This window comes from Zeugodacus cucurbitae, chromosome 2 (genome assembly GCF_028554725.1).
Source record: "Zeugodacus cucurbitae isolate PBARC_wt_2022May chromosome 2, idZeuCucr1.2, whole genome shotgun sequence".
Classification (NCBI taxonomy): Eukaryota; Metazoa; Arthropoda; class Insecta; order Diptera; family Tephritidae; genus Zeugodacus; species Zeugodacus cucurbitae.
The window spans coordinates 83,066,991-83,089,151 of record NC_071667.1 but is presented as its reverse complement, the minus strand read 5'-3'; the positions used below and the strand labels follow the sequence as shown (position 1 = coordinate 83,089,151).

The window sequence follows — 22,161 nt, the reverse complement described above, 5'->3', positions numbered from 1 at the left end:
TATTCAAGCATTATCATTCGAAGAAACAATTTTTGCCGTAGTAACTGGCTGAGAAATCATAAATTTTTCAAATGAAAAAATAGTCTTATAACTAGTTTCTCTCCAGATCGAAAAACGTATGCTCAAAAGACAATTGTGCTTTCCGGATAACCTCTCTGAAGTAATAAAAAGTACGTACGCTCTCGAATGAACAAATTATATATGGTATTTTTGTATTGTCCAATGTACCTTAAAGTTAAGGAAACTTGAACCGACCTAGCGTGTAATAGTCTTTTCGCCCAGAAGTTAATTGATCAATTGACCGGCTTTTGTTCAATTAAAGCGCTGATTTAGTTCGATTTACCGAATCGAGTTCAAAATGGAATGCAACTCTCCGGGTTGTTGTCCACGCTGTAAATTCGGCAGTGTTTATTTATAAAATGACAATCAGCTGACGAAACTAACCAGCTTCTCATGCATATCAAAAACAAAAATGTAAAACAGCTGATCGTCAATCGAGTAACCGGCAGTGCGAAGAACAAAAACTGGTTTCTCAATTCTAATATTAATGTATTTGGCTGTGCCTCAAAATAAACTCAATTGCCTTAAAAATCTGCATTTAATATTATTCCGATTTGCCTACGCGATCTTACTTTCTTTAGGTACATTTCACAACACAGACGATAAGTGAGTTATCCATATACACTTAAGACTTGCTATTTACTCTATACTAGTCTCGTTCGTATTGAGAAGATTTTAGGTTATTCTAAAACTTTTTTTGTGAGAATTAACTGTGTTTCGAATATAATAATAATTGTTTTATAGAGGTTTTGGTTTCACAGTAATTTTTACAAAAAACCACTGAAAGGCATTCTAGAAAATTTTCCAATAATCCATTTCTAAATTTATCTAAATTTAATCGAATATCGCAATAATATAGTTGCGCTCCTTTTGCCATAAATAACTTCTTTTAGAAAAAAATCTTTTAAATTTAATTTATTAAAATACAAAACTATTTGCAGAACTTGTTCGGATTTTTTATTTATTTTAATTATTTATTTTTTGAATTTTTTCGATTTTATTACTACCAATTTTTCTTTCAACTTCTTTTCTTCTATAAGTAAATACCTTTGCAAGCAAGCAAATTGCTAATGTGCGAGCAGATATTGTCGTTGCTGTTGTGGCATGAAAAATTATGCACCGCCAAGTGCTACCACATGCAACCAGAGCCGCGTTGGCGACAAATGTGCAACGCGAAATATTTGAACAGCGTTTGCCGCTTAATTGCGCAATTTATTCACTTATCTAATTTCTATTTAGACACACAATTCGTACGCTTTAAAGCGGCGGCGTGCAGATTAAATACAAACGAAATCTCTGCGACCAAAAAGCAAGTGAGTTTGTCTAAGTCTAAATTTATGCTATAGTTGGGCGAACTGCTTTTTGTGCACAAAATGGATTTATATATGTATGTATGTGCTTTAGCATTAAGCTAACAGTGTGTTATTTATGCAAGTAACTAAGTGAGCCAGTAAGTCACATTTTTAGTTTCAGCTTTTTGTTGTTGTTTATTTGAAGCAAATATAAATGCCGCGCAACTAAAGCAAGCAAGCAAGTCACAAAATGTGGCAAATGCCAGGCTCATAAATATGCGGCTTGAAGAAACAAACAGAACGGTAGCGCGGCCACATAAAGACCACAACCAAAGTTATGAAGTCTACTAAAATATGGTGCAGCAACAACAACAAACAGTCGGAATATTGACAAAAAGTCTGAACAAATCTACAACAATTGTAATTAGAAGCGCGGCAAATATGCCACTTTGGTATGTGAGTGTATGTGTGTGTGTGTGTATTGCGTTCAAAGTGGTCAAGTACTCTCGTACGGCTGTTTGGTGGGGCAAAAAAGTCTCATGACCAATGTACCATGGACCGGGTGGGTCAGTGTTCAGCCGGCGATGAAGTTATAAAAACAGCAAAATGTTCCAAATAACAGTGCAAAAAGCGATATAAAACACACGAGCAGAAATAAAAACACACGGCGGACTAACAACAACAACAATAAGCAGAAGAAGCAGCAGAAAAAAACAGTAACAATAATTACAAAAGAGGGCAACAAGTCAACTGTTAAACCGGCCGAAGCCATAATTTCACAAAAAATAACAACAACAATAACGCTAAAAATAAGTCAGCATACGTGTATGTGGGCAACAAAAAGTGCGCGCCAAAGCCAACAGCCGAAAAACACCAACGACGCTGCGTCGGCCAGCACCAACTGGAAATTGATGGATACATGAAGGCTTTCGTATAAGAATTTTGTGCTAACATGCGTATTTTTTGTAAATTTTTGTTGTTGTTTGTTGCTGTTGTACTTGTTTTTCGGTGTATAATTTGAGTAATGAGCAAGCGAAAAATTGCAAATTAAAGTGGCGTAAAAGATTATACAAAATGTAAAAATGCCCAAAAAACACAAACAACAACAACGCAAATAAGTTCTATGTAATAAAATCAAAATGCTCGACGCTGCCAACTTGAACATGTGAAATACTTATAAATCATTTAAAGGTAGCATGCAGACATAATAAAGCGCTCCAAGCAACCCAACTGCAAAAAAAAAATTAATATAAAAGAATATAGACCAACATAAACGTCAAATTTCAACGCACATATTTGCTCACATATAACTGAGTCGACTCATCTGCAGTCTGAAGCTCATGATGTCTTGCTTGTACCTTAGACGCTTATGTTGTCTTCTCATAGCACGTCCACTTAATCTGACATGGAATATTAATGCTGCGGATTTGTCTTGAATCTGCCAGCCGACATTTAAATACATAATTAATTCATTTTCTTAGCGCTGAACGCCGTCACAGCTGACCAACAGCGGCTGACTTGCAGATGAGCGCTGTTGAGTGGCGTTTAAGTCCGTGTACTACCAATACCAGCTCGTTGCTAAGTGTTTGCAAATCGCTTGCGCTTACGGCTGTTTGGTTTAGAGGCAAGTAAAATTAATTTATTTTAGAGCATTAAAGGTGATTTGTAGACAAAAGTGTGGGTTGTCGAAATTAATTATGTTTGAAAATGTTAGTCACAGCTGCACTGAAGTTTGTGAGGTTACAAAAATATGTCAAATCGAAACAGATGCTTACTAAAAACAAATTGTGACTTCAATGAAATCAATGTAGCCGAGTTAAAACCACAAGATATTTCAGCTGTTTTGATTTTGTTATAATGGATTTTCACATATGTTAATGACAAGTAATAGATTTGTTAAAAGTATGATCCTTGCGCCATCTATTGGTATACATTTTGTACAAAGCTCTCGTCAAAATATATTACATATATAAGCCCCATCTCACGAAAAATAAATTGTTTTGTGGAATTCCATCCTTTGATGATATCTAGTGGATTAAAATCAACTTAGAAGGTTCTATAAAGTTGTTTTGAAAATCGTAAAAAAACGCTTAGTGTTTTGAGACTCTAGAAGATTTATGTGTGAACATAGGTGAGTTCAAAAAATAACGGGAATTTTCGATTTTTGAAAAAAGCTTCATTAATTCGTATACACTAATGGTGTCGCTTTTAAAATAGTCCCTATTCGATATTATGCACTTAAGCTAGCGCTTCTTCTCAAACTCGATATTTGGGATAGCCTTTGGCTCTTTCAGTGATTACTCATATATTTCTAAAATGGCAGTCCTTAAAGACTCTCTTTATTTTTTGGAATAGGATCATGCCACACGGAATGTCTTGCGGTCTTGCGAATCTGTAGGCCGGGGCACTGTACAGTATTCTTTTTGGTCAAGAATTCACGAACAACCGACGAAGTGTGAGCTTTTAACAAACGAAAATCGACGAGCTCATAAAAGCATAACCTTGGCGTCTTCTACATACAAAGTAAGCAGTTTTAAAATTTGAAAACTCCCGTTATTTTTTATTTCTTATATCACACAAAAAGGGCACTAGTTTGAACACATATCTATACTTAAATATAATATTAAATAATAATAGTAGCAACCAAACATGGCTTCAATGTCTTCTTTGGGGTTAAAAATAGTTTTAGCTTATTCTGAAGAGATGCGTAATCCATATTATAAATCGCTAGTAGTTAAGTATACCCCATATACGTAGCCATAGTACAACACAAATCGGATTTACCATATTTGCATACTTACATATATATATGTACGTATGTGTGTTACACCTTGTCTGTTACCTTTTTGCACGCCGCTCCCACCGACACACAAACACACACACACATATATACATCCATATTGATATTTGTAGCAGCAGCTGGAGCGCTCATAAAGTATACAATAATTTTCAACGCCTGTTAGCAATAAAAAATCTAAAATATGTACAAGAAATGCCAAAGTCTTCATACATCAGAGTATGTATGTGCGTTTGCACTAGGAAATGAATGATGTGCGTTTAAAACGCAGAAAATATGTATGAAAAAAGCCAACACGCGAAGGAGCAAGCAAGATTGGACTTTTTTTGGCAGCGGCAAAAACTAGTAATTTTAATTGCTTTTTGTTACTTAAGACGCGGCGAACTGTGGCTATTCATAGCTGCCGCTGCTGTTGTTGTTGCTGCTCTGCCGCTTGTAAATAAATACGTGAGTAATTGCTGTCTGTGTGGCAGTTCGAGGCTCGTTTGTTTGGACCAACATTGTTGTACGCACAATATGGGCGAATTAATCCGTTTTAATTTGATTTCGTTGCCTTCTTTCTTGCAGCGCAGCTTATTTCATTCAAATTACTAACTGATGAGTCAACAGTTTTTTATGCTCAACTTATTATTATTTTTTGAATTTATATTTGTTGCTCGCAACAAAAAAGTGGAAGTCTGATTATAAGAATTCATAACGCCATGAGTGTGCAGTTTTGTTTGTATTTGTGTGTGTGTGTGGAGATAAATGTTTGTTGTTAACTATTTCACAGTTTTTATTTGAATTTTCATCGTATTGTTCGCAGCTTTAGAAATTATAGCGCGATGCGTGAAAGTGGTTTATTACAGTTTGTTTACCAAATTTACTAAATTTCCTGTGCAATGCTTTCCAAATATAAAATAGTTTCCTTTTAATGTTTAGGTGTGAAGTAAATTATTACTTCTATATTACAAAAAAATTATAATGAAATTACAAAAAAAAATGAACAAATTACACAAAATATAATAATCAAGTTACAATTTATGAAAATAGTTTATTCTAAAAAATTAATTAATTTTTTATTATAATTTTTTTTTTTCAATTTTTATAATTAAAATTAAATTATTATTTTTTTTTTTATGAAAATATTTTATAATTATCATAATTCTTTTTTTTTATTTTCGTACTAACCTCAATCATGTGAGCATATTACAACGCATAAAAATACTAAAAATCTTTTGAACGAACTCATAATTAATCAGTTGAATACTTTAGGCAGGCCTTTAATAGAGCTTTAAGCACCTCAGCTCTATTAAAGGCTTGTCCATAAAGCAGAAAATACAAAAACAAAAATAATAAAAATAAAATTTATAACAGACAGACAATTTAATTGCACGCTGTGCTGTAAATTTCTGCGTACTTTCCGTTTTTTTCATAGTTCTTCAAGTATGCAATGATTGACCTGGAAGCAAAACTTTGAACGCATACCAAAGACTTTCAAAACTAGTTGGTTTCAATGAAAACAATACAAATCTCAATTTACAATTGGAAAAGTTTACAGTTTACCAAGAAAATTATTAAATAAAGCACCCTTTATTTGTTACTGCCCTTGCCACATGCCATTGAGTAGATATTCATTGGAGCCTCATAACACCCTCCAAATAATAACGCCTATTTGTTTATTGCTTACTGTTCGTTCGAGGCGAGACTCTACAAGTTTCGAGAAAGCTATGGACTCTCAGTTATCAACCACATACATATACACACATATTTATCGCATATGAATGTTAAGCTCACAACAAATTCAAGCATTAATTCACAAATCTCCAAAATGTATCCGGTTCGAAATTATGCCACGCGTTTATTTCATGAAAGAATTTTTTTATTATATAATTATTTCAGCTTTTATCAAATAAAAAAACAACCGACATACGATTTGGCTCGCGCCAAAGTATAAACAATTATTTTTAAAACAAAAAAAAAATAATAAAGAATTTGTAACACTTGCCGTCAGCGCCTAAATAAATATTATCAAAATAACTGAGCATTTCATACAAACAAACACACTCGTATGATAAGAAAGAAATGTGTCGAGCGTTCAAAAAAACGCATAGCATCACAAATGACCCTCAAAATATAACACAGAACACATATATTTTTATCACCCACTCATAATAAACTAACAAAATATATTATATTATACATGAAATATTTAGACTCACCGTCCAACGAAATGTGAATGGCAACACGATTGCACTCATTCCCGGCTCACTTAGCACGAAGCTGGAGCCGCCCAGTATGCCTGTCGTTTTATTGCCGAACGAACAGCCCGTAGTTATGTATGAATTCTGGTACTCCTTGAGGCACAGGCGAAAGGCCGTAGAACATGGCGGGCAACCTTTAAGAGACGAAATAGTTTACAATTAAATGGGAATGAGCATTATTTCGAAGAAGAAAGTTAACTGAAATAATATAAGTTGGAATCCGTTTATAAGGTCTTGAAGAGAGCTATGCACTTACCCGTCGTTTTTGTACTTCTTATCTCTAGAGGAACACCACAGCAATAGCCCGTCAGTAGATGGCTATTTGTATTTGAAATTTCTAGTATTTCTAATTCAAAGTTACCAGCAGCAGATATCTGTAAAGACGAAAGAAGAATGAGAGAATTTAGTTTTTATTTTTTGGAATAATTTTGCTGAAAGAATTATAATTACATTAAACTCCAAATAACAAGTAATCTTAATGATTTATACGGAATATTTTAAGATGAGGTTATAAAACTTGACTTTTACAATACATTTCATTTTATGAAGGTCTTCGAGTATAAATCAAATTACCCGCGCTGGAAAGCGTTAGGAGATTGAATATTCGTCGACAGATTTTTGTTTAGCTTCTTTTAGATAAAGTTCTTGTTTTTTTTATTCCAGGAGAGGGACAAAATGTTCTGGAAAATGCTGGTCTCCGAAGACAATCGTATATTTTAATATGCTACTATATTGTTCAAGACCTTTTAAATAGAATTACTACTATATCCTTCAATAGATTCGTTGGAAACTCTGCCTGTCACATTGGGGTCTTTGCAACTGGATCGAGTCCTGGTATACAGTCGCCGTGATTTCGTGATGGTAATATCACAGCAGCATTCTCCAAAACTATTAGATCGTTTTTCTTGCTATTACAACAACAACAACAACGAATAAACCGAAAACTACTGCTAAGCATGTAATTTATCGACTATCGTTATCCTAATTAAGCCATAAAAGCGCAAACAAATTGACTATTTACATGGGAATTGAGGCAAAGCACAACAACAACAATAACAACAACATCAAACATGCATGTAAATACATAAATGTAAAAAAGCGCTCATAAAACGTACTATCTTGAGATACTAGACAATATTAGATAAAGCAGCGGCAACAATAAGCAACATGCGGCGATTTAATTAAAACAAAAACAATAACAAGAACAACAAAAAAATACATGGGAAAATGAAAGAAACGAAACGGTTAGATGTGTGGCAAATGGCATTCGCCACAGTCTAGTCCAGCGTCGACCTCCATGCGCCAGCACAGTGGCCTGGCCAACAAATGAGTGGCGAATGCTGAGCGCGAAATGAAGCGCTGAGAATGTACGGCATGGCATGGCATGGCGCTATTGAAATATGAAATATTTAGCCAAAAAAATTTTTGAAAAAAAAAATCCAAAAAAAACGTTACATTAATTATGTAAAAAGGCAAATTTTATTACGCTGTATTTATGGCTTCAGCAAAAGGCGGAATTTGAATTTGAAAGTATAACAAAGCGAGCGCGTTCATATGCGAAATCCCGTTGAACAACAACAACACAAGTGTACATATTTGTTGCATATGTATTTCAGTATAACAATCAACATTTTAAATAGCATTATGCACAACAACAATGCTGGCAATCAGCATATGTTTTTTTTTTTTTTGGTTTGTATTCTCATTGCTATGAGAAAAATTCGTTTATACAAAAAATACGATTTAATTAAACAAGGTATCCAGCAGCTCAAACAACTTATAACTCATTACAGCGGCAGTCAGGCGCACAGCAGCCAGCAAGAATGAAAGCGCACAAAACGAATTTAAATAAGAAAAATTACTATTACCGCGCGGTGCAAGTATGTGGTTGGCTTGCGCATAGATTTGTGGCATGCAACGCCGTGGCGGATGCTACCCAATTTAAAGTAAGCAGATTACACTTATTCAACAAGTACTCTACTCGCACACAATAAATGCAAATCAAATGAAATGAGCTCCTGCAGATAAGGTAATCAAATTTTTCTTGCAGCTCATGTCATTGCGGTGTGCGCTCACTTGCCACTTAGAGTAGCGAGTAGCGAGTAGCGCACCTTTGCCGCGTAGCTGCGTGTGCTATGCGGACTTTTATACTTACGAGCTTCGAGATTGGCTTAAGAAATGGAATGCAGGAGTAGCCAGTTAAGTGGTAGTAGTAAGCTTTAGGCTTTAGGCTTTAGGAGTTCGAAGTTCTTGTTGATAAAGGCAAAACTATTTTCTTTTCTAACTTAATAAAATGCCTTTAAACAGTCCAAAATCGGATTCTAAACCGCTTCTTCTGCTAATTCTAGTTTTAGATTTTAGGAAAATATTAAATTTAGATGGAATTTAATAGGATTCTTTGCTTTGGACTGTGAGCTAAGAGAACTGAAACTTCAGTGGAGTCACTCCGACAAATTTGTAGTCCCAGAAAGTACCAATAGCCACTGCGAGAGGCATATGTGACCTCTTATCATAGTACAGTTATATTTTCCATGTACGTGGTGTTCAAACAATAACGTCAATTGTAAAATTGAAAATTTCACGGGTTTGGAAGGTTTGGATTGTTGATGTATATGCCACAAAGATACGATAAAATTTTCAAAAATTCCCGTTATTTTTTGAACACACCTTGTAGTTCAAGTATTGACCTATAACGTCTCTAAATTCTCGTTTTGAGTTTTGGAAATTAATTAATTTTGTATTTAAAAGGGTTCCAATCTTTGTCCAAATCAACTAAGGGGAGCGTAGGCATCATTGGAGACACTCCAACGAATTTATAGTTTCAAAATTTTGGTTTTAGAAAATTTAATATACGAAACAAAGAGTCTTAAAGGAAAGAATATACAGCTTTCTTACTATACGGCTTTCTTTTGCTTATGTCTAAAAGTTATGCCACTGAATAAGTCTCTTAAATTATTTAAAGTAATTATTAAAAAAAAACTCTTACTAAACTTAATCACTTAATGAGTTAATAAAAAAAAATAATATTTAAATCTTCAACAGCAGAGCTTAAATGCACTTATGCCCATTTATGAAATATTTCGAATTACAATTAATTGCATATTTCCACTTTCAGCAGTTAAGATAAATTGTAGAAGCAAGCACATACCATTCTTGTGGGATTAGTAACATGTAACCATTAGAGGCATTACACTTTAAATACAAATGCTGGCAGACAGATGCACACACATACACACACACACGCGATGAAGAGTTGGCGCTGCTGACCAACAAGCGAGGTAGCGCCAAACCCAACAGAGACGCCACATGCGTTCGCAGCAATTACAAATGGCATTGGCTGGCAACACCGGCAGCAGCAACAACAACAGTCTTAAGCACCAACGAATACTGATTTTTCACACAACAACACAACAACAACACAACATGACTCCTGGCAATTGCAGACGACGATTATATCTTTCACACGCCACATCTAATATCTTCAGGCAGCCAAGCGCTTCCAGTGCACCGACGCGCCGTTTGCCATTGCCACTTCTAATACAAAGCATAAAATGTGCAATTTACTAGCCAGTGGCTATGGCAACAACAACAACAACAACAACAGCAATAACATGTTGCATGTGGCACATATTAGTTTGGCAATTGAAATGTAAATGGTAATGCGAACAACAACTCGGAACAAGCGGCCAACGACGCATTGTCGTCCAGCGCTGATATTGCAGTGGCAGTTGCAAGACGCAGCCTTTTCGCCTTTTCTGTGCGCGCATATCTCACTTAATTTAAACGGTGCGTAATTTGCCTGCAATCCCAAAGTTTGCACCGTCGGCTGGATGCGTGCGAAGTGCGCTGCCGCCGTGATTGGACGGCCGCTACATCGGTGGATGACACATTTAATTGAACAACGGTGAGCGCTTGCTGAAATGTTTATTGGCCATCAATTCGGAAATTAGCTTATAAAGCGGAATTTTTATATAGTAATAATCGTAGTTTAATGAGGCCGCTGCGACGTTATTTCTCGGAAAATATGAATGGCGGTGAGGACCAGCATATCTATATATACATATACACACATGCGTAACTATGGGCAGCGCCTTAATTTGAGTACGCGCATGCGCGTGTTCCGCGTGTATCCCGGCCAGTTAATTTATGCGTTGTAAAGTTGGTGCTCCGCACAATTTGCAACCAATAAATGCCCGTAATGAGTGATGCGTGTAATATCGGCATTGCTTTCGGCGGCAAAGGAGCGAACATGACTAATGAAATATAAATTTTGCGATTATGCTAAAAATAACTGTCAACTATGCGTACATGTGACATCTAATGCAGGAAGCAATGCCGCTCGGTAAATAATTTTATGACCTCTGATTGCAGGTTGTGTTGAAAAATTCAAGGAAAAACGCAGGAACGCGAGTTTACTTGTGACTAACCTCAAAATGTTAGTCACTTCGTGCTACAATTACTTTTATGGTATTGTTAGCTAGAAATTGTAGCTTTCTATGTACAGTTGCTGAGTATCTTTTATTTTTTAATTAAAGAAAAAAATCAGCAGTAATTTTTCTTGATTTCAGTGATGTTTTTAGCAAACTGGCAACTATGGGTTCCCGGAAAATTTGTTTAAGAAAGACCAACAATATTTAAAAATACAAAAAGCTGAAATTCTTTAGCCTAGTAAAGCTCCAATTCATATTACAAGAACAACACTGCAAGTATTTTTCAGATTTTTGTACAACAACAATAACTTAAATTTTGAGTTTGATAGTACTTTTTATAAGCTGATGAAACCCTGAGGCATCATTTAATATAACAACAATAGCCTAAATATTAGTTTGATACTTTTGTAAGCTGCTTGAGGCAGCACTGCAACCATTACATATTAACGAAATGTCAATCTATAGTTATGAATCCACAAAAAAAAATTTACCGTTATAGTTAAATTTTAATGAAAAAAGTGCATAATTTAAATCCCCAGCATCTACATAGCCAATAACCATTGCTGACAACAGTAATTGTTACCCCTAAAACGGCAACTGAAATGCCCCAAATCTATCAAGTAATGAAATAGCAGTCGCAAAAACTGCGTATGCAAAGTACGCCAAAGTGCATACCAACGTCAGTCAGTTGACATAACATTTGCAAGGCAAGTGGAAATGGCGAAAAATTCTCAGCAACAAGCCATTAACATTGACAGTTAAACAAAAACAGAATCAGCAACAGAAACAGAAATCAAATCAATGAAAAATCATTTACATACTTGTCCACCGCAAACGTTGATTGCCACTTTGCGCGCTGTCAGCGCTCGATTTCGAGCAATTTTCGCAAAACACACACACACACACAGCCCACAAACGTTACTGAAAATTCCAATTTACCTGCATGCAAACCACCGCATAGTTGACACACGAAATAGCCGCCGCCGCATCATCAACTGCCGCCATATCGCAGTATCGCCACAACGCCGTATCAGTCAGTGTATCAGTTGAGGCATTAAAATGGCTTTGACAACGCCTGTCACGGCCGCAACTGACCGAAGCGACTGGCTGACCGATCAACAGATCAACTGATCAGCAGATCGCCTGATCACTTGTTCGCTCGATCGCTCCTACGTTAAGCTACGATCAGCGCTGGTTGGCAATTGAGTGCGCATTTACATGTCGCGGTTGGACAAGCGTCACCAACTGCCAAACAGTCAACCGCCAACAAGCGGCAGTCAACCGGCCACAGGTTCGCAACTTTTTCCACAAACTCACTTGTTCACAACAACATTCAAATGGCGGCGGCGTGATCGCGCAACAAGTGCATGTCAGTGAAGAAAACAACAACAGCGCACAACGCAAGATCAAGAATTAAATGTATACTCCGTTTGCGGAGCTTTAGGGATCTGCTTAAGCGCACAGACGACGAACTTGCGTTGCCGCAGGCTGTTTGCAACGTCATTCCGAGCGCAGCACATCACAACTCATCTCGGCCAAACTCATTCACGTACCACATGCAGTTGTCTGTAGCACTCGTGTTGTTGTTGCTGGCGGTGGCGAGTATCGGCTATGCAATCAACGGCCGTTTATCGCTTCACTTGTCTGTCCGCTTTTTTATCTGCCATTTTGACTTGGCCGTGATTTTATACTTCGCGGGCACGTTTGCGGCCTTTTCGCTCAGGTCCATAAGCACTATCTTGCACTACTTGCGCTCCTCATTTCCGCTTCATCATCTGCGGCGGCGCATCTTCTTCGTCTTCGGCAGCATCTTTTATTCATATCTATATGATTTCTGTGCCGATGATGCGCTCGATTCAGTTCGAACTGGAGCGCTCACTATTGGAGTTGTTGTTGTTGTTATTCTATTGAAACGCAGTAAGTTTTTAGAAGCCTTGATTTTTTACTTTTTTGTTTTTCCTTTTTTTCATGTAACTTCTTGCTCGAGTGCAATGATTGTACAGTTTTTTACCCGCTACGGAAGCTGCTTTAGCCTTTGTTGTTGTTGTTTGGTTTGTTTTCATTTCAACTGTTGTTTGAGGCCGCACTCAGGTGTTCACAAACGCACGTATGTAAGTTCGGGCAGCACATTTTCATTGTTATTGTTGTTGTTTTGTCTTGGCGCTTTTGTTCTGTTTTTGCTGTTGTTGTTGCTATTGGTTTTCAACAGAAAATATTCCCAGATTCCCACCTGTGCGATCGCGGCGGCAGCGCAATGCGTTCAATGGCTTTTTGCCTCCGCCATCGACCTTCTTCTGCTGTTTGCCCGGAGAAAGGGGTCCGCCACTCTTCATACTCCATGAAGTGTGTGTGTGTGTTTGTTTGTATTCATGCACCAGCATAAAACGATTGATAGCATTAACGATCATCAATCGACGACTTCGACATTAACAAACAAACAAACAGGCGTGCGTACATATGTACAAACACAGAGTTGATTTTTATACAGGCATGCGTAAGCATATAAAAAGAAACCTCTACAAGCTTGTGAGCTTCAAAATACATATGTTTGTATGTAATTTTGTATTAATTTGTGTAAGCCTTGTGAATGTGGATTATGTCGTGCTACAGTGGCCCTTAAAAATGATCCAAAAAGATTGAAAAATCAACTGGTTAAGAGAGTCGTTTTGGCTTTAGCTATATCTACTGAAGTCTGCATCAGAAACCGACTGTTAAACAACCATAGCATTATACCGAGCATTTCCGAAGTTTTAATAGGTTATTTTTGGTTTGTTCTAAGTTAACCTCAAAATATTACAACAAAAATCAATCAATTTAACGAATTTGAACCTTACAAATATTTCATCACTTCCTCAACGGAAGAATTAGAACTTAATCTCTACGAGTTCCTTCATATAACGCTGGGAACTCTAATCCTAATTCTATGTAACATTTTGCTACGCTTTCGATCACTGTGCATGGGTTGTTTTTGCCGACTCACTCGCTTACAACGCTTTGTACTTTTTGTAATCATTAAGACGGGCTGTTCTTGTCGCTTTTTTCTTCGTCGTTTCTTTCTCCATTATTTACCAGTGCGCATGCATAGCTGAACGTTCAATTTGCTACGTACGAACGATCGATCGATCGTTTGCTGCGATTTGCGACGGCAACTTGCAACCTGCAACTTACAATGTGCAATGTGTAACGCAACGCGGCTGCGTTGGCTGCGACGCCACACGTTGGCATCTTGATTGGTATGTTGGTGGTGTTGTTGTTGTTGTTGCGCGCCGAACCGGTTCGTCGGTGCATAACATTATCCGCACGAGTGCCGGCCAATGCTCCACAAAGTTCAGCACATTGCTGCAAAACCTGCCTCCGCACTCCACTTCTACACACAGTTGCTGTTGACTCCACATGTTGATTTCGTCGTTTTTTTGCGACTCATCTTCGACAGTGGACATCTGTTGCAGTGCTGGCGCACCGGCACTTTTCTTCGATTATTCATTAAATCGCTGCGACTCAGCGCGCCGCATCATTTCAGTCATCCTTGCCAGGCAGCAGCACCACATCATTACCGGCAGAAATGCGACAATGCCGCCGCCGCGACCGTCGCAATAACTTGACTCTGCAACATGTGTGCCTTGTGCAGTCGCATTCAAAGCGAAATCGTGCTTCGGTGCCGCGGAAGAGTTGAGCTCGTGTTGAATTTTATTAATGAATGTCATGTACCCCAGTCAGTCAGCAGTCATCGGACTCGTCGCCGCCGTCGTCTACTTCTTGGTAAACGGATGAGTTATTAGCCGCCAAGCGATATAGTCGCTTGCCGCAAACACTCGTTGCAATATTTTCTCAAATCGAAGCGCACACCGCGTGCCTTGGCAGCCGCCACATTGAGTAGCCGAAAAATACTGGCTTTCGATATCACACCGACAGGTGTTTACGTGTGTTTGCGTGCCGGAGTACCGGTGCCTTGTTAATGTTCGCTGTAAGTGCTTGGTGGTGGCATGTTTTCTGGCCTATTGGCTGTTTCAGGTCCCTTCTGCGTTTATCAATGACACCTTTGACATGGTTGCGTCTAATGCATTCTGGCGTTCGACTGCGGTATGTGTCGCTGGGGACCGCCGTAAAATCAACAAACACCCTGTTAATGACACTTTTTACACCGTCGTAGATAATAGAAGAGGAAACAGGAAAGCGAGTGAGGTAAACAGTTTAGAGGTATAGAGTGATTCTAATTTCAAAAAAAAAAAAAAAACTTGTTGCCAGTTTAGATACTTTTAAATTAAATACAGTTTAAGATTCGCTTACCGAAACTATTTTGTAAACTATACAAAAAGGTTCTGTGACTAAGCCCCCGTTATGGCTTCTAAATTCAACATGAAGGCCAAAAACCAAAGTCTAAAAACTTGAACCAGTGCTCAGAAAACCTTGACTTTTGACACGGATTAGTCACAATTGTCGCTTCGCTGTATTTGCAATTGATAAAATCTTGAAGAGATCTCTCTCGAACCAATTGTGGTAATGTAATCGGAGTTTCACGAGAATTTTTTATTTATTTTCTCTCAGCTGATAAATGCTCCAACTAAAAAAGATCCACAAATAAACAGTGAATATTTTCAAGCATAACAAAAACACAAACAAAACCAATGAACAGGAACATGCAAGAAGATGCAACTAACGCTAAAGCTGAGAAGCGCACGAAGAACCGAAGCGAATGCCAGAAGATGCGAACGAGCGCTGCAGACGAAAAAGAATGCTTTAATGGTTGAGATTTTCGACTAATGAAGATAATTTATTATGAGATTCCGTTTAATTAAACCGAGATAAGTGGCGGCGGCGGTGGCGGCGCTGGTGGTTGATGATGGAGGTGGCTGACTGTGGTATTGGCGGCAGAACCGAAAGAACAGAAAATAAAAGTGAGTATACCACGAGGCGATTTATGTATTTATGTATGTGTGCGCCTACAATGTGTTGTACCCTCCAGCCCTTTTCAGCACTTTGTGCGCCCGCGAGCCATAAATAGTTTTTCTTTTTTTTTAAATAACACTTTTACCCAAATATTATGCTCCAATGGCTATCGAAGCTCCTACCAGCGGCCGTTTTGTTGCGCCACCGCTTCCTTTTTTACATTTTTCGTTCGGTTTTTATGTTTCTTTACGATTTTATGTTTTGTTTTAACTGCGTGTTGTGCCTTTTAACGCCAGTGCGGCCGACGATCGGTTTGTTTTGGGCCAATCAGTCGGCAGTTTTGTTAATTTCCAATCAAAAGTCCGAAGATTGCGCGTTAAGATCAACAAGAACAAGATCAAGCAACCAAAATAAATTGTGCGCCGTTCAAAATAAAGAATTGTTCGAAGTAATACAATAAACAAAATGATCGTGGTGGCAAAGTTGAGGCTGGTGGCTTGTTGAAGAGTGCTTAGAATGAGGATACACATTTAATACAAATAGATTGTCGGGATATATTTTTAGCCTAAACTGTTAGTCGATATATTGAGACCCTATGTATCATCTAGGAACTATGTGGAAGTATATATGTATATATAAAGTGTAAGTAAGAAGTTTCCGAATAAATTTCAGTAGACTTACCTACCTACCTTTTATCGAAATACCAAGCAACTTCATAATTTCAGAATTTCCAAAGTTACTTCTTATACCTAGAAGAATAGAAAATGTCCATACTTTGTTCTAAGATATTCACTTCGATTCCTCAGAAAACATATTTAAGTCTCTCGGGAATCAATTTAAGCTCAACCTTCTTAGAATATGCAACAGTAGATATAGTCCTTGCATATGAAATATCTCTAGAAAGATTCCTACACAAAATATATTCCCCTGGTAGCAGTCAGTTGATTATGTAATCAAGTGTTGCACGTACTCTCCTTAGCATAACTAATAAGGTGGCACGCCTCTTCTCGACTCATGCAGCTAAAATGTACACCAATAATAGGAAGTTTGGTTCACAAGTTGTGCGCATGTGCACCCGAATTCCTCATTCTCATTAGAAGCACCCGTACTGCAAACAAAATAGTGAAAAGTTGTTTATTGATGTCGGTGGCCCCCCAAAAACAAGCAATCAACTGGATATAAAAATGTAAAATCATTTAATTTAATTAAGGACCGCCTTCTGCAACACCGGAATGTGCGGCATGCATACCATGGGTGATTATGCAACAGAAAGGTAAATAGGTATGTGTTTAAAGTCTGCATTAATAAGGCCTTCAAGCGTTCATTAATGTTGTCGAGGGAGCCAAAAACCACACCAAAACAAGCAATAAATAAATACTCGTGCATTATCTTAATCGCCTTTTAAGAAACCCTTTCGTTCTAGATTGTACGTTGTTCGTCTATTAACATTGAATATTTTGTAACTTAATAAACGCTTTAATACGCTTGGCGTCAGTGAAAAGACACACACGCACTCTTTGGTAGTTGTGCTTGGTAGTTAGTTAGGAATAAATAATGCGCACTGCAGCCGCTAATGAGAAATGTTTTACTTAGAATGAGACGAATCAGCGGCAGTCGGTGGCACTAGTGGCGTTTGGTGGTAGTCTGTGAACTCACTGAAGGCGCTGCAACACTTTTTGTGTATGGCTTATGAGGTAGCAAGCGTCTAAACATAAACACACACACACTGTTGCATAACTTTGCTTGTTTCCCCACTTAATCCACAAACAAATGTGAGTCATCAATTTTATTGCCTCATTTTTGGTGGGATAAGAATTTTTAGTGGCACATCAGCGCCAGCCAAGTCAAACAGTCAAAATCCAGGTGCGCGTTGCAAACAGGTAAGTATGTGCGTGTGTATGCCTCTGTGCGAATGTTTTGCTGTTGCCTCTGTAGAAGTAGATTTATTGCTGGTATTTAATTCTGAATTATAAACAATTTACTATAGCAGCGTGGCACAGTGGATTGATGCTGAATTGATTGCAACTGCAACATAAAAATCAGAGGAAAAAACACATCCAACAACAACAACAAGCGCATGTAGTTCGTGGAAAATAGTAGCTAGTTAGCCGTTAAGTCCTTACTTGAAGAGAGCAAGAACAATAAAAAATGAGAAACGGCATGGAAACCCTTTCCCAAGCCTCGCTTATCGTCTAGTATTGCTCGTTTGGGCTCAATTAGTGTTCGCTACGAGTATATTGCATGAGTACAAAGTGCGCATTTATTGCTTTATAAAAATGCTGTTTAAGGCATAAATTTGATTAGTTTATTTAATGTCGGTAATAAATTAGTGAGCCAGAGAGTCTACTAAAATGTTTATGTTTTACACGAAAAGATACCAGATTTAAGATTTAAACAGTTAAATGTTTGGAGTAGTCAATGTGTGTAGAGATATTTGATTTTATTGGAAACGAAACTCTCATAAAATGAAATTACTGCCAACTGAAGTTAATCACTCGTGCAGCTGCTTGACTACAAAAATTTGGTATTAATTTCCTAAAAAACTGTTTTCATAAAATAAAATAAAATAAAATAAAATAAGATAAAATAAAATAAAATAAAATAAAATAAAATGAAATAAAATAAAATAAAATGAAAGAAAATGTCCATTATACGTTTTCTTAATAAAGGATAATTATAATAAAGGTTTATTATCTTAATTTTCATTATTTGTGGTCTCATTCTCTATTTCAATAAAATAAATAATATAAACTCTTTCTACTGACCTTTTGTATGAGCGCGAGCAGTATGTATATGCTTAGGGCGGTCACTGTGTCGCTGTGCCGCATTTTCCGGCGGAAATGTTTCGTGAACATTCTGTACATGTTTGCTGGAATAACTGAAGTTTTCACTTGAAACTTGAACGGCGATTGCACTTGTAGGTGAACTACAAACAAAATGTAACGTTTAAGCCAAGCTTGCAATTAATGCAAGCAAATTTTTTTTTATAACTTTATGGTTATTTTCGTACTTTCGTGACACTTTCACTGGCTATTTTAAGTTGTTTCTGTATTTTTTTAATATTTTTAAATCACTTCTTCGTCATTGCACAAAATTTGTTTTGATTTTATTCACTATTATTTACTTCCTTTTCTACTTTATAGTTATATTTGAAACGCGCTTATCAACAGCATTGCTCTACAATATTTCACTATTATTGTTGTTTTTTTGTTGTAATTATTTTTATTCAACTTTACATGCACACACACAATGTTTATATTTGCTTTTTTTTTTATTATAACATGTTGTATTGTTGTTCTATGAATTACAATGCCTTCGCATACACACATACACAGCCAGGCGCGTATATTTGTATGCCTTTATGTTTCTGTATGCGTCTGCTGTTTAGTATGCTTTGTATTCGCATTTATCGTTGCTACTTTTTTTCGTTTATATTTGTATTATTTTTTATTTTTTGTCACTGCTTGTTGTCGTTGCTTTTGGAGCTGCCACATTGCATGTTTATTGGCTTTGTTGTTGTTGTTATTTGTATTGCTGATTGTATTATGTTCTCGCTGTCGCAGCTGATTATAAATCCAATCGTTTAGCAAGCTGCTCCCACATACACCCAACTGCACTCACACCTATATACTTACACTGTAGCGTAAGTATGTTTGTTTGTGTATGTGCGCACATTCATGTGTTTATTAGCATCTATCGAATTAAAAAGAAATAAATCTCAGTTTTAGTGTTGGGTGCCTTTATTATTCTTATATTCCTAAAGTAGCCGAAAGATTGTGCGAAAGCCGGCTGTGGAAAGCACAAGTGCGCGATTATGCCGGAATTCTTACAAATATTTATATGTATGTACATATGTATGTTTGTATACAGCGAAACTTTAATGTTAAGTAACTCATATGCTTAAAAACATATGAATAATAATAATAAATACTATTTTTGAGCTGAGGCATGTCATGACCAAAATTGTCGTTAAATAATATAAGACAATTTGCTATGTGTGATAAAATTAATTAATGGGTACTCTTTAAAGGCGACAACATTATTGTAAACGAAAGTATAAATACTTTTTTTTAAATAAAAATTCCCGTTTTTTTTTAACACACCTCATACTCAGTAACTTGCCGATTGTGCTGACTGAACCGTTCAACTGTGAAATTATGAATGAGATAACACTAAGTATTAAGGAATATTTTCATTCCGCTGTAGTTGAGCGCTTCTAATGCGTATAAATATCACGAAAAAAATAAAAATAATAATTTTTTATATTTGCGACAACCCCTCGATGACTACGTTCAAGCTTGGACCGATTTTCGGATATGCAAAGGTATAATGGTCGACCAATTTCTGCAGAGTGTTACTTACTTACTTTACTGTGGAAGTTACTCATAAAGTTCGTTGGCACACTCAATCCCCACATAAAGGTAAGAGTAGTAACTGATTCCCCTAAAAGTAATACTTAATGGAACTTCAAACTAGCATTCTATAACACACTATAGTCTTCAAATTCACAGCGAAATATATGTATTTCAAAAACAATATATTCCCTTAGCACGTACCTTTAGCTACTGAGTGCCAGCCACTCATCTATATTTTCATAAGAAATATATTAAATGCGTTGCCACCACAAAAACTCAACCATCAAAGCCACAACTTGTCACATATACATACATATGTACGCATAAAACCACAAAGAACTAAAGTGCAACACCACTGTCACTTCGACGTTGCCCTGCCGACACTTCATCCGTCTTGGACAAACCGACAGCGCGACAACCACCAACAACTAGAGCCATGTTAAGCAGTGTACTTCGATTCCGTGCAATGCAACCACATAATGCAAATGCAATTCAATTAAAGCTCATTAAATTTACAATAAACTGACAACAACAACAACAACAATGTCAGCAGTAAAATCAACAATAACCGCAAATACGTCACAACGAAGAAGACACAGCACAGCCAACAAATGTGATATGTGAGCAACGACAACAAGTGTGCAGCAGCAGCAGCAACAACAGTTGGACAGCGGAGCTCAACAGCCTCGATATACATATTTATGTACTATCTTGTATGAATGAATGAATGAGCGAATGAGTGATTGCATGAGGCATCAACAGGCATAGGCTCGATCCTCGGTAGCTCGGTGGCTGACAACAGCAACCGCAAAGCGTTTGCGCGCACTTAAACGCCAACAAATACACGCACACACTGATGCGCCCGCGTTGATTGGGAGTCACTGCCAATAAATAATGCAACCACAAACGGCAACTTGCCACAGGCTGCAAGCTGCGGTCGCAACAACAGCAGCCACCGGCCACCGCAAATTGGCAGGCCGGAGCCGGAGCAATGAATCCGGTATTGCCGGTCTAGCCGTCGTCTAATGCAACGGCTGTGGCTGTGGCGGCTGGCACAAGTGCTTAAGTGCAACGCGCGTATCAATTTGCATAATTCCATCGCATCGCGTATTGAGCTGGTATCGATTTTCCTTTAATGCCAATCAACACCAGCCGCCCACTGTGGCCTCTTCTCCCTCAGCTGCTGTCTCTCATGCTTACCGCTCAATGCGCATTTTATGTAAATATTTTACGCATCAACGCCCTCCCATTGCCGCGCTCATTAGGCGAAGTGTTAATTGCTGCGTGACATGCACCAGCTAAGACTCCACCCAGCGCGAAGAAGACGAGTCCGAAGTCGTGTTAATTAATTAACTTTGCAAATTCTTCTTGACTTATTGCTTGACTAACGCGCCTCTCTGTGAGATTGTGAGAAAATTGCGTACGCTTTTTTCTCGTCATCTACTACTATTTTTGCACTTCATTTGTACACTTGCTGTCGGCAGCGACATCGACCGCGCAGTCGCAGTGACCGGAAATTACGTTGCTCGCGCCATATTCACAACAATTTCATGATCCATTTTACTGTTGTCGTTGTTGGTGGTGCATTTACAACATAAAGCATCGCACTTGCATTGGCGCTGTTGTTGTTGTCAGTAGGCTGAGTTGGCCGAGCCAGTCGCGGATTGCCCGCGGGAATTGATCATCTCCAGTGTGCGCCGAGAACACATAAATGCATGTCATGCGTTGTCATACAAACAACAATATATATGGACACATATGTAGTCATATATACATATGTATATATATGTGTGTGCTTTTGTAAATACAAATATGATTATCATCCGTGCTGCTGTACTAATTCTACAGCACATCATATTCGCTTGCTATTGTTGCACTTGTTGTTACTGTTGTCACAAGGTTCCCAAGTGTGGGAGTTTTTCAGTAGGCATTTCAATTAAATTCCTTCAACATTCGTTTTATTGCATTTTTTATGAGTTTTTAATTTTTCATGGTTGATTATTTCTTACAAATGGCTCGCCTATACATATAAAAGATGTGAGAGAATTTTTTAAGGTCATGTCCGGCATGCCATCCGGCAGGATAAATTTAGCGTAT

The 22,161-nt window shown here is 37.5% G+C and overlaps 1 protein-coding gene across 2 annotated transcripts in view; it reads right to left on the bottom strand.

Annotated features, from left to right (window-relative positions):
- The window catches only part of LOC105219358 (protein serrate), a 71,614-nt gene that overhangs the window by 46,342 nt on the left and 3,111 nt on the right, over window positions 1-22,161 (bottom strand). For both annotated transcript variants that reach the window (XM_011195447.3, XM_011195436.3), the window contains exons 2-4: window positions 18,475-19,402; window positions 6,649-6,766; window positions 6,351-6,526 (exon numbers count right to left, since the gene is read on the bottom strand). In XM_011195447.3, coding sequence (XP_011193749.1) covers window positions 6,351-6,526; window positions 6,649-6,766; window positions 18,475-18,573 — 393 coding nt within the window. In that variant the 5' untranslated portion in view covers window positions 18,574-19,402. The remainder of the gene's footprint in view (window positions 1-6,350; window positions 6,527-6,648; window positions 6,767-18,474; window positions 19,403-22,161) is intronic.